General features: G+C 39.7%; 1 protein-coding gene across 2 annotated transcripts in view; it reads right to left on the reverse strand.

The window, feature by feature from the left end:
• Positions 1–15,866, reverse strand: part of l3mbtl3 (L3MBTL histone methyl-lysine binding protein 3) — a 102,482-nt gene that overhangs the window by 27,975 nt on the left and 58,641 nt on the right. For both annotated transcript variants that reach the window (XM_056259251.1, XM_056260051.1), the window contains one exon: positions 8,434–8,548. In XM_056259251.1, coding sequence (XP_056115226.1) covers positions 8,434–8,548 — 115 coding nt within the window. The remainder of the gene's footprint in view (positions 1–8,433; positions 8,549–15,866) is intronic.

A 15,866-nucleotide genomic window follows, 5' to 3' on the forward strand; every position in this document is an offset into this window, starting at 1 on the left:
TTAGACAGGCTATGAAAGGGTGCCTGAAGAGCACGGCATTAGCTTCTTTGTCTTCAGGAAGCCGCTTTTTTCTTGTGTGCGTATGAAATCTCAGCTGAGTGTCTGTCTGTGTGTGATATCAAGCAAAATGGATAGAAAGAGCTTTAGGAGGTGTGTCACGCCATGTCCCTGTTTCATTACGGGTGATGATACACACGATGTGTGAAGAAACCTTCCTTTAAAGCTACCTGAAAAACTATCTGCAAGTGTACCTGGACAAAAGCTTTTAAAAGCAAAGGGCGGTCACACCAAATACTGATTTGTTAATTGTTAATTGATGAATAAAATCCATTTATGACATTATTTTTGAAAGCATCCTTACTTTACAGCATTTTTACACACGTGCCTAAAGCTAAACTGTAGCTTTGGAGGAAGGTTTCTTCAAGTGTCTTGGAGACGTTGCCACAGTTCTCCTGGATCTAGTCTGTCTCAGTTGTTTCTGTTTCTTCATGTAATCACAGATGGACACTTGATTATGGTGAGATCAGATTTCCATGTGGATCATACTGGCTGTTGTCAGACTCCTTGTGCATACGAAAATCTCACTGGATTATAACAATTAATGGCAAAATTACTGTTTGGAAATGTAAACTGATATTTCCTACTGACACACTACAGCAAAAGATACAAGTACCTGGCTTAAAACCATTTTTGGGGGAGTGAAAATACTAATGTGCCACAGTACTGTATATCTGAGCTGGAGTTTTTCTCTACTGACTACTTCAGGTGAAGAAAGTGGCAACAAAACATCCCACTTTTGTGCTATTGTGCTTCCCTTGGAGTCACTCACTACACACTTACGGGTAGGTAGTGGTTGAGGTACATAAAACGCTGCTCCACTTTTCTTTATCTGTTGCCTTCTCCGTTTTTATGGTAGAGATACTATAAGTGTGTTTTTTCAGATGGCGTCCCGCTGTCGTGCTTCGCGTGTGTGAGTGAGTTAGCAGCATGGATACGTCTCCTCTGTAAGCGGCTGGGCTGTACCAGAATAGGTAGAATGGAAAATGAACAACTTACTCATCTCAAGCCTAGCTAGCAGCAGATGGAGATCATATTGATGTGCCTGGTTTCACATAGCTATATAGTGGTGGATGAAAGACTCTATCGCGTCCCACGCTTCAATACAAAATATGAAGATGGTATCAGTATCCTCCAATATTTGTATAGGGGCGTCTCGCTTTCTCATCCGTTGCCCTTTCTGGTCCGGGGGGGACGGAGGAAGTAGTTCCCTCTGTATTCACACATAATAGGCTGGTCTGAAGAGGAGAGTGGGTAATATGGCCACTGGCGTCTCACTCCCTCTTTGCCTTCCCCGTCCTCCACTATTGGCAGCTCAAGGCTGGTAGTGTTGTGATCCCAGTATAGTTTAAATGGCCTAATACAGATGAGGATGGTGGGAAATACTGCCACTTGCGTCCCATGTTCGCATGGTTATTCTGATCAATTTCTGATAAACTACCTTAGTTAACATGAACTAAGAATGAACAATATATTTATTAATCTTAGTTAATATTCACTAATACGTTATTGAAATCAAAGGTTGTATTTGTTAACATTAGTTAATGGACTGTGAACGAACATGAACTAACATTAACAAAGATGAATAAATACTGTAACAAATGTATTGCTCATTGTTAGTTCATATTAGTTAATACATTAACTAATGATCCTTATTGTAAAGTGTTACCAATAGTTTATATATTTTCTACTAATTGCTCTGAAATGTTTGACTATTTCCAAATGTTAAGGTCTTTAGTGTCTCTTCTGTGCTGTAAGATCAATTTCCCATCAGAATTGATTACGTGATGTACCTTTGTATCAAAATATATCTGTTTCCATCTCTCCAGACATGAGATAATACAAGATCTGCGATTTTCTCTTAAAGGTCTTAACGGTGTCAAAACCACACCTCGTCTATATTTGACCGGTCACGCCGACCTAGCCGTTACACCAACTATGAAATAATGGATAAGTCTGTTTGACCTTTTCTTATCAGACCAAAACACAAGTTTAGTCGTTGCTCTTATTTTGTTCTTCACTTCTGCTTCTTCTCTTCTATCTCTCCTTTCATTCTGCAAGTGTCTTATTTATTTTGGGTCCTTCTTTCTTATTAGATACAATACTTTGGATTTATTATAAACTATTGATTAAGATAGATTTAATTTCTGTTTAAACCTATTTGCTATTACATTTTTTATTATACTTACTTAATTAATTTGTTGTCTTCATCATATTCAGCAGCAGTTATCGGGGTTCAAGCGTTTTAAGGCCTTTAAGCACAAGCGTAAAAAGGTATTATGTTTTCTTTAACTAGCCTGTAACCACCAAGATCATTGATGGAATAGACCATTTACAGCCAATACAGGCAATTTACAGAGCAAAATATGGTTTTAAAGCTTTCTAACAGTTATAGCCCCAACTATGGGCCGATACCCATAAAAGATGCATGCTTGCTGAGAATCATATGTCACATGCTCTCACCTATCTTCGTTTTCGTTTAGGAATTATGGGCTTTTGGGTGGAATTGGCTACGCCTATTTTCTAAATGCTCCAGGTATAGCTATCCAAAGGCCAAAGTTATTATTTTATTTTTTGATAATTATTGACCTAGAGAGTCCCGAGGGGGGCCGCAGGGGTTTTATCAAGGTTGAGCCAAAAACTCTAAATGAGGAGATCTACCATGTGGTACGAATGTCGTGGGCGTGTGCGAAAAATCGTGAGATATACAATCCTTTACGCACGTGAAAAATGCGCAGGCGCCCTCCGGTGGACGATTTCATGGGAATTTCTCACAGGCCTCTAGAGTCTGCGAGTTTCGTTCAGATCGGCCTCCGGTAACCGTGACAGCTGCGCAAACTTTATCAGTCGCAGCCAGACACGTTTTTCGAGATGCGCGAACGTCCTCAAAGTCAGTCTTGGCACCTTAAAGGGATAGTTCACCCAAAAAATGTAAACTCTGTCAGTAATTACTCTCCCTCATGTTGTTCAACCCCGTAAGACTTTCGTTCATCTTCGGGACACAAATTAAGATATTTTTGATTAAATCTGAGAGCCGTCTCAATCCTCCATAGGCTTCTTAAGGGATCGAAACTGGCCGGCCCAAAAGTTATGAAAGACATCGTTAAAATAGTCCAAGTGACTACAGTGGCTCAACCTTAAGTTTATCAAGCGACGAGAATACTTTTTGTGCGCAAAAAACAAACAAAAATAACGACTTTATTTAACTATTCATTTCCTTCTCAGTGGGCCGTGATATTTCACGAAGAGATATTGCGCAAAGCTTCTAGGTTGCACGTCACACGTAGGCTCACTATTGGCCGACGCTGGTCATGTGTGTGATGCGTGACGTACAACCTAGAATCTTTGCGTAGTTTCACTACGTGAAATATCACGGCCGTACAGAGAAGGAAATGATTAGTTGAATAAAGTCGTTATTTTTGCGCACAAAAAGTATTCTCGTCGCTTGATAAACTTAAGGTTGAGGCACTGTAGTCACTCGGACTATTTTAAAGATGTTTTTCATAACTTTTGGGCCGGCCAGTTTCGATCCCTTAAGAAGCCTATGGAGGAGTGATCCAGCTCTCAGATTTAATCAGAAATATCTTTATTTGTGTTCCGAAGATGAACGAAAGTCTTACGGGGTTGAACAACATGAGGGTGAGTAATTACTGACAAGAGTTTTCATTTTTGGGTGAACTAACCCTTTAAGACACCGCATGCAAAAGTCAATTAGACTCAGGGTTGCGTAGCTATAGCCATTTTTATGTTTTTTTTCCATGTTATAGCGTCACCAAGTGGCCAGTTGCCGCGTAACATATCTCATTTCGTTAATGAGTTACAGCCATTTTAGTAAACATGGCTCCTCCCACTTCGAACATTGGCGGGCCCCATCGAATAGTATTTTTTTTTTATATATATATATAATTATTGACAATCAGACTCCAGAGAATCTTGCTGCACTGGTTTGGTTTTTATCAGGACAAAAACCTAGAACTAGTTCACAAAAGTAGATTTTTTTTTTTACAAAATCCAAAATACTGAACATTTCGACAATCGAATCTGAGCCAAGGATTCCAACGATATAAGACACTTGAGCCTACGCCTGACGGCTTAGGAGTTATGAGCAGTTTCAGACCTTTGACCGCAGCAGCGCCCCCGTCAGGCCGATCTCGGTGACGGTGTAGACAGTGTAACAACTACCAGCCCGCCAAGTTACAAGCCTATATGACTTACGGTTCGGTCTGCCTGATCACTTTTAGGTGAGAATCCTGATCCTAGGAAATTTTAGACAATTACAACAGGGTTGCAGCGATACAAGCTTAAACCCCTAATAAAATTAAATGAAATATGCATACAGTATATGGGTGTTTCTTCACCTTTGGGCACAGGAGTTAATTTATTATTTAATTAAATGTTTTTTTTCTTTCTTTTTGTTATATGAAGGTCATCTTTTATTACTTTAGATTTAATTATTTTACCCTTGCCCCAGACAAAGACTTTCAATCTACAAAAAAAGTATAAAATTCCATCATAAAAAAAAAAAAAAAAAAAATCTCAAAAAAGAATATAAACTATTACAATATTTATTGTGTGAAATTATTTCTTCACATTTGTATGCAAATTAAGAGGTTGTGGCATCATTTCTGCAATGACCAAATATTTTGACCCAAATAAGATTTAATGAAAAGTTGAGATAAAACCAAATCATATTAAGTATTAATACAGTAGGCCTACATATAAATGTATGTAGAATGCATAAAGACTCAGATATAGATATTTAAAGAATATATAGACATACACAATCTGATGTATACTCATATGGATATATTGTCCTTCACTGGTTTTTCTCACACTCATTTTGTCTCTCTCTCTCTCTCTCTCTCTCTCTCTCTCTCTCTCTCTCTCTCTCTCTCTCTCTCTCTCTCTCTCTCTCTCTCTCTCTCTCTCAGCAAGTCGGTCACATCCTGATGCCAGTTTCTGATTTCTAAACATTCCTCCAATCTGTTTCCATGGACACAGAGGAGGGGAACGAGAATGAGAAGACGATTATCAGCCAGACTGACTAACGAAAAGCTTATTGTTCAACAGCATTTTCCCATCATCCTCTGGAGCTAATAGAAGATACTGACAGGAGAGGAAGACCTCCATCCCTCTTTATATCCACATAATTACTTCTCCAGGCTACAATTGTCCATTAAACAAGGAAAATGGCTGTCATGTAGAGGGTCTGAGGCAGTCGGTCTGTTCACAGATATGATACAGGGCACTGTCAGAGTGGCTATTAACTGAACAGTTGTAGTTTTCATGAAAATAGTCAGTACTATAAAAAAACCCTAATCTAAAACATCTATCTAAAATATCCAAACATTTGCACTGCATTACCCATACAATGCAAATAACCTAGTCTTAGTCAGTAGCTTTTGTTGTTGATTATTTGAAAGAAATATTGAAGGAAGAGCACTCCTAAAGGACCCTGAAGCTCGTCAGAGACCCATTGGGAAGACGTTAATTAGGCACCATCTCCATACGTCACACAAATAGCGCATTGCCAATGAGAAGGACAATTAATTCAGATGTTAATAGGACACAGTATATAATAAGTACATAAAACACTAATACATTGTCCACTTTAAGTAGACACAATTATTGATATTTGCAGTATTGAATTAAATATGTACTTAGTCTGTGTTCACGGTTCACGAACACCTCATTTGTTACTATGGTTACTGATGTCATCCAGGTGTGTGTAATTAATCCTCCTTGTTTGCCAGTGTATTCATGGTCATGTGCCTGTATCTACAACCACCAGTTGGGACAGTTCAGCATTTCCTTTGCTTGGGTCATAAAATGTGTGTTTTCCATGTTAATCAGAGTTTTTGTTCTGACTAGCCGCGACAACGATACATTTCTGCGACGTCACGGCTTGAACAACAACATACACTAATAATCTCAGATGCTGATTATGTGCTTTCTTTAATGTTAAAAGAATTGAATGTGAGTTTATAATTTTGCATGACCTTCATATCTGTACTGAAAGTGACAATAGATAGTTCACATCCTCACTCTAAATTGTAATGCAGACATGTATTTTCTGTAAAGCTGCTTTGAAACAATATGTATAGTGAAAACCGCTATACAAATATATGTGAATTGAATTGAATATTTGAAATAAATTAAAGGGAACAAGAACATTCAAACTGCGAACAAACAAGTGTATTCAGTGACTAAGATTGTATCAGTCACTCAGTGTGTATTTTTAGCTGTGATTTCTGATTGATTTGGTTGCGAGTGCAGGATGTTTGCATAGAGACTCCGCCCACACTCTCTTCTGATTGGCTGTGATTTCTGATTGATTTGGTTGCGAGTGCAGTGTGTTTGCATAGAGACTCCGCCCACACTCTCTTCTGATTGGCTGTGATTTCTGATTGATTTGGTTGCGAGTGCAGGATGTTTACAGATACTCCGCCCACACACTCTTCTGATTGGCTGTGATTTCTGATTGATTTGGTTGCGAGTGCAGTGCGTTTGCAGAGAGACTCCGCCCACACTCTCTCCTGATTGGCTGTGATTTTTGATTGATTTGGTTGCGAGTGCAGTGCATTTGCATAGAGACTCCGCCCACACTCTCTCCTGATTGGCTGTGATTTTTGATTGATTTGGTTGCGAGTGCAGTGCGTTTGCAGAGAGACTCCGCCCACACTCTCTCCTGATTGGCTGTGATTTTTGATTGATTTGGTTGCGAGTGCAGTGCGTTTGCAGAGAGACTCCGCCCACACTCTCTCCTGATTGGCTGTGATTTTTGATTGATTTGGTTGCGAGTGCAGTGCGTTTGCAGAGAGACTCCGCCCACACTCTCTCCTGATTGGCTGTGATTTTTGATTGATTTGGTTGCGAGTGCAGTGCGTTTGCAGAGAGACTCCGCCCACACTCTCTCCTGATTGGCTGTGATTTTTGATTGATTTGGTTGCGAGTGCAGTGCGTTTGAAGAGAGACTCCGCCCACACTCTCTTCTGATTGGCTGTGATTTTTGATTGATTTGGTTGCGAGTGCAGTGCGTTTGAAGAGAGACTCCGCCCACACTCTCTCCTGATTGGCTGTGATTTTTGATTGATTTGGTTGCGAGTGCAGTGCGTTTGCAGAGAGACTCCGCCCACACTCTCTTCTGATTGGCTGTGATTTTTGATTGATTTGGTTGCGAGTGCAGTGCGTTTGCAGAGAGACTCCGCCCACACGTTCTTCTGATTGGCTGTGATTTTTGATTGATTTGGTTGCGAGTGCAGTGCATTTGCAGAGAGACTCCGCCCACACTCTCTCCTGATTGGCTGTGATTTTTTATTGATTTGGTTGCGAGTGCAGTGCGTTTGCAGAGAGACTCCACCCACACTCTCTCCTGATTGGCTGTGATTTTTTATTGATTTGGTTGCGAGTGCAGTGCGTTTGCATAGAGACTCCGCCCACACTCTCTTCTGATTGGCTGTGATTTCTGATTGATTTGGTTGCGAGTGCAGGATGTTTACAGATACTCCGCCCACACACTCTTCTGATTGGCTGTGATTTCTGATTGATTTGGTTGCGAGTGCAGTGCGTTTGCAGAGAGACTCCGCCCACACTCTCTCCTGATTGGCTGTGATTTTTGATTGATTTGGTTGCGAGTGCAGTGCGTTTACAGAGAGACTCCGCCCACACGCTCTTCTGATTGGCTGTGATTTTTGATTGATTTGGTTGCGAGTGCAGTGCGTTTGCAGAGAGACTCCGCCCACACTCTCTCCTGATTGGCTGTGATTTTTGATTGATTTGGTTGCGAGTGCAGAGCATTTGCAGAGAGACTCCGCCCACACTCTCTTCTGATTGGCTGTGATTTTTGATTGATTTGGTTGCGAGTGCAGTGCGTTTGCAGAGAGACTCCGCCCACACTCTCTCCTGATTGGCTGTGATTTTTGATTGATTTGGTTGCGAGTGCAGAGCATTTGCAGAGAGACTCCGCCCACACACTCTTCTGATTGGCTGTGATTTTTGATTGATTTGGTTGCGAGTGCAGTGCGTTTGCAGAGAGACTCCGCCCACACTCTCTTCTGATTGGCTGTGATTTTTGATTGATTTGGTTGCGAGTGCAGTGCGTTTGCAGAGAGACTCCGCCCACACGTTCTTCTGATTGGCTGTGATTTTTTATTGATTTGGTTGCGAGTGCAGTGCGTTTGCAGAGAGACTCCGCCCACACTCTCTCCTGATTGGCTGTGATTTTTTATTGATTTGGTTGCGAGTGCAGTTTGATTTTTAAATTTTGAATTGCTTGCCGCTGGAATCGCATCACGTCAATGTCTTCGAAGGCCTCATAGTATTGCTGCTTCACACGTGTCATGGGAAGGCCGATGGCTGTGTGTAGCATGTACTCACTGATTGGAGGCTGCAGGGGATGTCCGGTTTTGGCGCACCAGCCGGCAGGATGAATATCTGGGCTATCGGCGTCGGTCCAGTAATCATACTCATCTGTCCAGCCATCAAAATGGATCTGCAAGAGAGCAACGCAGGTTACAATGCAAATAATAATAACAATAATATGTCTTAATTTGTATTTTGTCTCGCTTTCCAGCAAAAATATCAAAACATCCTTGAAACAAAATGTTTTAAAACTAATTAAAATGATTTGAAAAATAATAATAAAATAAAATGTTTTCAGGAAATATATTAACATGTTTAAAGTTTATTTTTTTCTTTCGTTACTTGTCTTAGTAAACCTCACTGAATTTAGTTTAGTTAATTTGAAGACAAATCCAGCTAACAGGAAACGTTCTTTTAAGGTTCTCTCAAGTCGAGTCACCTTTATTTCTATAGCGCTTTTTACAATACAGAGTGTTTAAAAGCAGCTTTACAGAGATAACAGGAAAATAATGTTATAATAATATTGTTAAATATAAATGTCCCCAACTAAGGAAGCCAAAAGCCAAGAGGAGAACCCAGGCTCAGTCGCTCAGTTCTCCTCTGGCCTGCGATGAACAGTGTGTGATTATGATCAGGCAGCATTACAGGTCAGAGGTCAGATTGATCGAACATTATATAATGCAGTTCATCTGTTTGAAAACCGGAGTCAAAGTCAAAGTTGAAGACTCAAAGTTATAAAGGAACACATTCTTTCAGTAGCTCTAAAAGAAAGTTTGTTTAAAGTTATCTGGTCTTTCATAATGTTTTATACATTGTTTATACAACCCCGAAACGTTGGTAAATTTTTTTCACTGTCTCTACTTGTTTCAGAGCGTTCAAAGGACATTCAGATAACCGAGAAAACCTGTTTTTAAAACACTTTTTGCTACAGAAACTATCAAAGTAATTGCAAAAAGGATTTTCACTGTCAGAATGTTATGAAAGTTTTTGCAAACTGGATGTTTTGAACGCTCAGAAAACATTCAGAAATGACGTTTTTATAACTTTTATAAAATTCCTAGAGCAAAAACACTGAAGATGCAAGTCCTTGTTGCAGTTCCTTTGCTAGTTTCTGTAGTGGTGGTTAAACTCCCCTAAAGTGCCCGAGGTTTGAGAGAGGTGTGTGTGGCATTAGATGGAAAGCATGGGTGGTGTGGTATAGGGGTTAAGGCTGGTTATTACTGTTATTACTGTAACTGAAGGCAGGTTTGATCTTCACATGAGCTGTCAACATCGTGCCCTTAACTCACGCCGTCTTTCCCTGCTGACATTGCCTGAAAGTCACTGCAAATGTGTGCTGGATGTGTGGGGATAAATAAAGATCCTATTCTTGCATAAGGTACAACACACCCCAAGGCACGTCAGATGAAAGCAGGAACAGCTTGGCAAGTAGCATGTCAATGTCCCTTGAGAAGATTATCTTCATATTGCAAAGCAGATCTCCAGAGACGTCGACGCTAACTGGAATCAGAAGCGTTGGCAGAGAGCAGACTGCTGGCAGGGGGTTTAGATGCTCTCTACTCTTTAAAAAGAGCTGCTGCGATCAAAACAAAGAAGAAAAGAGCAGCCTGTGTCCAGGACTCTGATAAAACCGTGTTTTTAGTGGTGTTCACAGCACAGCTGACTGTCATTATGTGGACATCCGGACCAGGCTGGCTATTTTAATTCCCTGCAAGACAGTTTGAGATGTTTAGTTTGCATCCTTCTTATCGGTCGCTCTGTTATTTAATGCGTCTATTTCCACACCTCCATCCATGACTAAATCAATTTGAACATATCAATATCTCTAACCACATCTCGCTTCCCTCGGGCTTTGTTCACACCAGTTTTGTTGTAGTATCATTGAGATACCATTATAGTTCTTGTTAATATTTTGAATTAGATTTTATTTTTTATAATTTCTGTTTTCACCTTAGGTTTAGATAAAGTTTCAGTAATTGTTTTAGTTTTTGTCTATATAGTTCTTAAAGTCCCCCTGTGGTGCAAATCCAGCTTTTAAATGTTGTTTATGTGTCTATGTGGTGTTTTTAATATGCTTTAAGACACACCATGTGTAAATTCATAAGTCGACAGCATTGCTGAGTATTTTCTGCTTAAAACTGCAGTGAACCAAAGACAGTCTCAAAAACACGGTGTGAAATCGCTGGTGTTTCTGACGTCACAAACGACCTTGTAACCAATCAGATCAACGTGTGATCGTCAACCAGTGGATCTCTGAGCTGAGTGAGTGAGTGGAGGCGGGGCTCATCTGCATATTCATAGAACCGCGTATACTAAATGAGGCAAGGGTGTCGAGTTACATTCAAGATATTTTAAGGCATGAAGAATTTTTTTTTCAAGGAAAAACCGTTTATGTCATTTTGGTGATCAAAGATGAGTTTTAAAGGAGCTGTATGTAAGATTGTGGCCAAAACCGGTACTGCAATCACTTTCAAATTAATAGCCGCGTTTCCACTGTCGGGCCAGTGCTAGGCCAGGGCTTTAAACGGGCCGTGCCGGGCTAATAGCCTCGGGCCAGTAGCACCTGGCCTGCGTTTCCACTGTCGGGCCAGAAGCTCCACAGCGCGTCACTAAAACACGCCCGCAACACGCCTCTCTGGAACGTCACACTAACCCATCATTTCACCAACAAATGGAAGTTTTACCAGAAAACTAATCAGAAAGAAATCACTGGAAACAGCGTGCATCGCAAAACAAACATGATAAAAGCGGCCGTTTGCTGGCATTTTTGTTGTTTACTTGAATATTTAAAACCCAAGCATCGATGTTTTACCACAGGTTTACAATAAAAAGTGATACATTGATCATAATGAATTAATTTATGTCAAAGTTGCACATTAGTCACACAGAAATAAACGACCGTTAGGTCTATTTCAAAAAAGAAAGAGGACACACTTACATTATTCAGTCGAGGCTGTTTTTTGTTTATTTGGTAGTTACAGGACATATATCACATTTAGAAAGAATGATAATTTCTACAAATAATGTTATATGCCACCAAAAAAACGACCTGAGGAGCGTTAGCACAGTCTCGACTCCCAGTAGCTACAGATATATTTTCAGTCAGAGAAACAGGAAGCTCCCGAAAAAAAAGTAGATAGTCCGGTATAAAGAGACTACTATGTAGTATATGTAGGCTACTGACAGATAAAATAAAAACATGATTGTGATAGCCTTTATGAATGGTCTGACTTCTTCAAGCGTTCACCATGTTTTTTTACTATGCGTATCTTCAAGCGTTTACTATGTTTACTATGGTAATGGTTAGCGCGCATAGTCTTTTGCATCGCGTATAAATATTTCTACCTTATACGGTGATCAGAATCCACATCGGATCACAAACAGAAGGCATTAAAACATGAAAGTGAGTTAAATTATTTTAAAAGTCTTTAATGCTGACAGAATCCATCGGCGCTGTCTCTCGACTCAGGTAATCCCCGCCTCTGTTCGTAACCACTCCTCTAGCCCGAGCTGGCCCGCTTTGGCCCAAGGTATTCGACGGGCCAGAAATCCTGGCCGTTGGCCCCGAGTAAGCCCCGATCAAGCCCCGGAAGTGACAGTGGAAACGCGACTGGCCCTGGCACGCACTAGCACGGCCCGGCCCTGGCCCGGCAGTGGAAACGCGGCTACTGTAGAGCGGTGTATCCCCTCCCCCTCCCCCCTGACTCGAGGTTGCCAGATCGACTGCATTTTTTTATCCGACACGTGTGTAGCTGCAGCTGTGGTAACTAGAGCAGAGCTGGCAACCCGGATGGCGCAACACTACTGACTTCGTGATTGGTAGATAGGTGGAGGGAGGAGCATCAGACCAAAACACAACATGACAACATCAACATCAGTTGAGGGCTGCAACTTCACTTTTTAAATGACAATATCCTGGCCGGACTACTGTTGTCAGTGATATAAGTATTTGAAATGAACATGATTTCTCAATGTCTAGTGACATATCAGGGCCATTTTATGATTAATTCAAATACATTTCTTACATACAGCTCCTTTAAGGGATACAATTTTTGACTACAGCGGGACTTAAAGTTTTAGTATGCAGTTTAAGTAATTTTAGTGCTTAAATTAAAGTTTTGACGGTAGAGGTCGCTTATTCAAAACAGTAAGAAAGGCGCGCTTGATGCTGGGTATGAGCGTGGAATCATGGGAGTTGTTGTCTTCACCTCCACAGCCGACGAGACTCGGGCAGAAATCACGTTCATGGATGAGTGGATGTATTAAAGTTTTATTAACGTTACTGAGGTATAAAGTAGTGCAGTGCCTCAGATTTTACCTTGCTGTTTTTATTATACTTATATGCTGCACTCTTCCGCTTTCATTTTGCTGTTTATCTTTATTCTAAGATTAAAGTTACGTTTAACGTCCGCCTCTTTCTTCCCTGAACTTGAACTTTGTTAAAGTTACATTTGATCACTTAAATTCACATGATTTAATTTGATTCGAATGAAAGAGTTCTGAACTGCTACTCGTACAGGTCACTTTAACTGACGAATTAAAATTGTGAGGTAAAGCAGCACTGTTTAACTAGGCCAAATCAGTCATACTAAAAATACATTTGAGTGTGTTATAATGTTATAACGTACACTGCTAGATCGATATTAGAATAGCATATTAATAAAAGCTGGATGACTTGTGTTGCTAAATGGTATGTAATTAATTTTAAAATATATTGCATGATGGAGAAAATGCTGTAGTCTGTTACTAAAAATAAAGCTCTTTCTGATTATACTATGTTACCCACTCGACAAGATAGCATTGTCTCTGAGGCACGGTACAAACTTAGCAAAACAAATCAAGAAAACACTTCCAAAAAATGTGTTTTTAGGCTTAATTCTGTGAAATTCAGGGTTTTTAGGATTTTAGATCTTTTAGTGTTATACAGCCTGGATTTAAGACTTTTTAAATGAACTATTTAAGGGTGCACAGATACACTGAGTGGGGTTTGAGTCGGACATGACAAAAAATCCAATCCTCTTGTGTCTGTCCTGTGGGAGAGTCGAGGGCGTTGCAGAAAACCATCAAATGTAAAGACGTAAAGGTCTTTTTCCTCAAAGTCAATTACAGCAGCTTCAGGAAATATTGACGGGGTATTTTAAAACGCAGTGGGAGTCCACCAAATCCATCCAGTGCTCCGGTGAATGTCAGCGAACACAGGCCACGAGAGAGAGAGAGCAGGACTGGAGGAGGTGGAGGCCATGCTCTCGACGGCTTTAACACATGAACATGACAGACACAGCCGAGTATAAGAGGAAGACTGATGAGTGAATGTCTGTGGAGGATCACGAATGATGGGTGTGAGAGTGAGAGAAGAGTGTGAGACAGACAGTGACATCTGTTATTTCTCTCAGTCAGTGTCAATGATGTGAGTGTGTGTGTGTGTGTGTGTGTGTGTGTGTGTGTGTGTGTGTGTGTGTGTGTGTGTGTGTGTGTGTGTGTGTGTGTGTGTGTGTGTGTGTGTGTGTGTGTGTGTGTGTGTGTGTGTGTGTGTGTGTGTGTGGATTCTGCTGCCACCTTGAATCCAACAACTGCAATTACACTCAAACGGTTACGGTATATTATTAGTGCCCTATGAAATCCATTTTATTTTTTCCCAAATACAGTTTTCATTTTCCTGGATTGCGCTTTATGGTTACATAAAACGTCTAATTAAGTGAAATCATGAAACCTATACAATTGAAGAGAAATGGGTAACCCTTTATTGTGCTCTTTAATTGTATCTAATATTTAATGCTTTTTAAAATAATGTATATTTATGTAGCAAATGAGAATCATGACCATATTTCGAAACAAAGGCCTTGTTAATGATTTTCAGTTTTGTTCAAGGTAAATAAAGCAAAAGTTTTTCAATAAGGGGAGAATATGTAAAAGTATGGTATTTCGTGTGAAAGGCACAATAATTATCATGATAATAAACAGCTTTGTTGACATGACATGATTAGATTTAGATGCTAATTATCATATATTAAGTTGAGTGTCCACCTTAGAGATAATCACCATATTTATAATGAAACCATCATATCTAAAAATATGATATTAATCATATCATATAATAAAATATCATTTATTTGTTACAACAGTAAAGCTTTATTGACCTTTACTTTTTGAAATAATTTGTTTCTGTATTTTTAAAATGAACATATTTTAATTACAACTTATCAAACATTTGAAGGATAAATATGCAGAAATAAGCCAATAATTAATGGTTAACTGAATGTACAGTAAATGTCTTTTAGGGCAGCACTTTACTTCGATGGTCCACTTTAGACATTCTACTAACTATAAGTAACTATAATTAACCCCGATTAGAGTATTAGTAGACTGGTAGTGTTCGGGTTAGAATAAGTTGACATGTAGTTACATATCGTCAGTATAATGTCAGCATCACAATTAAGAGTTAGCAGATATTAAGCAGACAGTCTAATAAGAGTTAGTTGACATGTAGTTATTAAAAGTGTGTAGAATTTCTAAAGTGGACCATCGAATTAAATCGTCACCCCTTTTAGCCATTATTTACAATTGTGTGTAGTAAGTGATTTACATAATGTTATATTTCTGTGATTTACCATATATTAAGTAAACTAAACAATAAGAATCATTATGTTTAATTAGTGTTTGTTTTACAGATTTGATTGCTGCAAATGTGTAATAAAGACAATTTAAGTATTATCCTAATACTAAGTTAAAAGTATATCCATATTAATTATTGATTTGCATGGCACTTATTAAGCGATGTTCAAGTTTATCCAGCAGAGTTTGTGTAAGTTACCACTAACACAGCACCACTAAAGACAATTTCTGGTGTGTTCATGCTTAACTACTACATAAATAACGGCTAATATAAATATAATATAATAATATACTGCATACATAATGGCTGAAATCGCATTTCTTGGCTTTATGCAAATTCTGTGAATGAGGGCTGTGAGGTGTCTGATAGCTATCTGTACTCATCATCTGCTGTGTGAGAGCGAGGAGTAATGTGCAGTCGGTGCTGGCACGTTAGACAGGGTTCAATCGCCCGCTCGTGTCGCCGCAAACCAACTCCCAGAGGCAACTCTCATTAAAAATAAACGACTTCAAGTGGCTTTGTGGCTCACTCGGAGTAAACAGTGCTGGATTGTTCTCGGCCCTGTCAGAGTCTTGCTCCGAACCCTTTGAAAAACACTGCAGTTCTGCTGGTTTACCAATAAATTACCATATTTTCCACAATATAAATCATGTCTTTTTAAATCCTCCGAAACACGCTGCGACTTGTATTCCAAAGCAAAATATATTAACGTCAAGCACGCAAGACGTATTCGGATTTGTGCCGAATAAGAGAGTTACGTAAGTGTATTTGTATGGTGTATTTCCCACACACCAGTAGTCAGGGGTGGCGCGTTTATAATGAATGACTCCATAAT

This window comes from Rhinichthys klamathensis, unplaced genomic scaffold (genome assembly GCF_029890125.1).
Source record: "Rhinichthys klamathensis goyatoka isolate OS25496 unplaced genomic scaffold, OSU_Roscu_1.1 h1tg000001l_1, whole genome shotgun sequence".
In the NCBI taxonomy this organism is placed as follows: domain Eukaryota; kingdom Metazoa; phylum Chordata; class Actinopteri; order Cypriniformes; family Leuciscidae; genus Rhinichthys; species Rhinichthys klamathensis.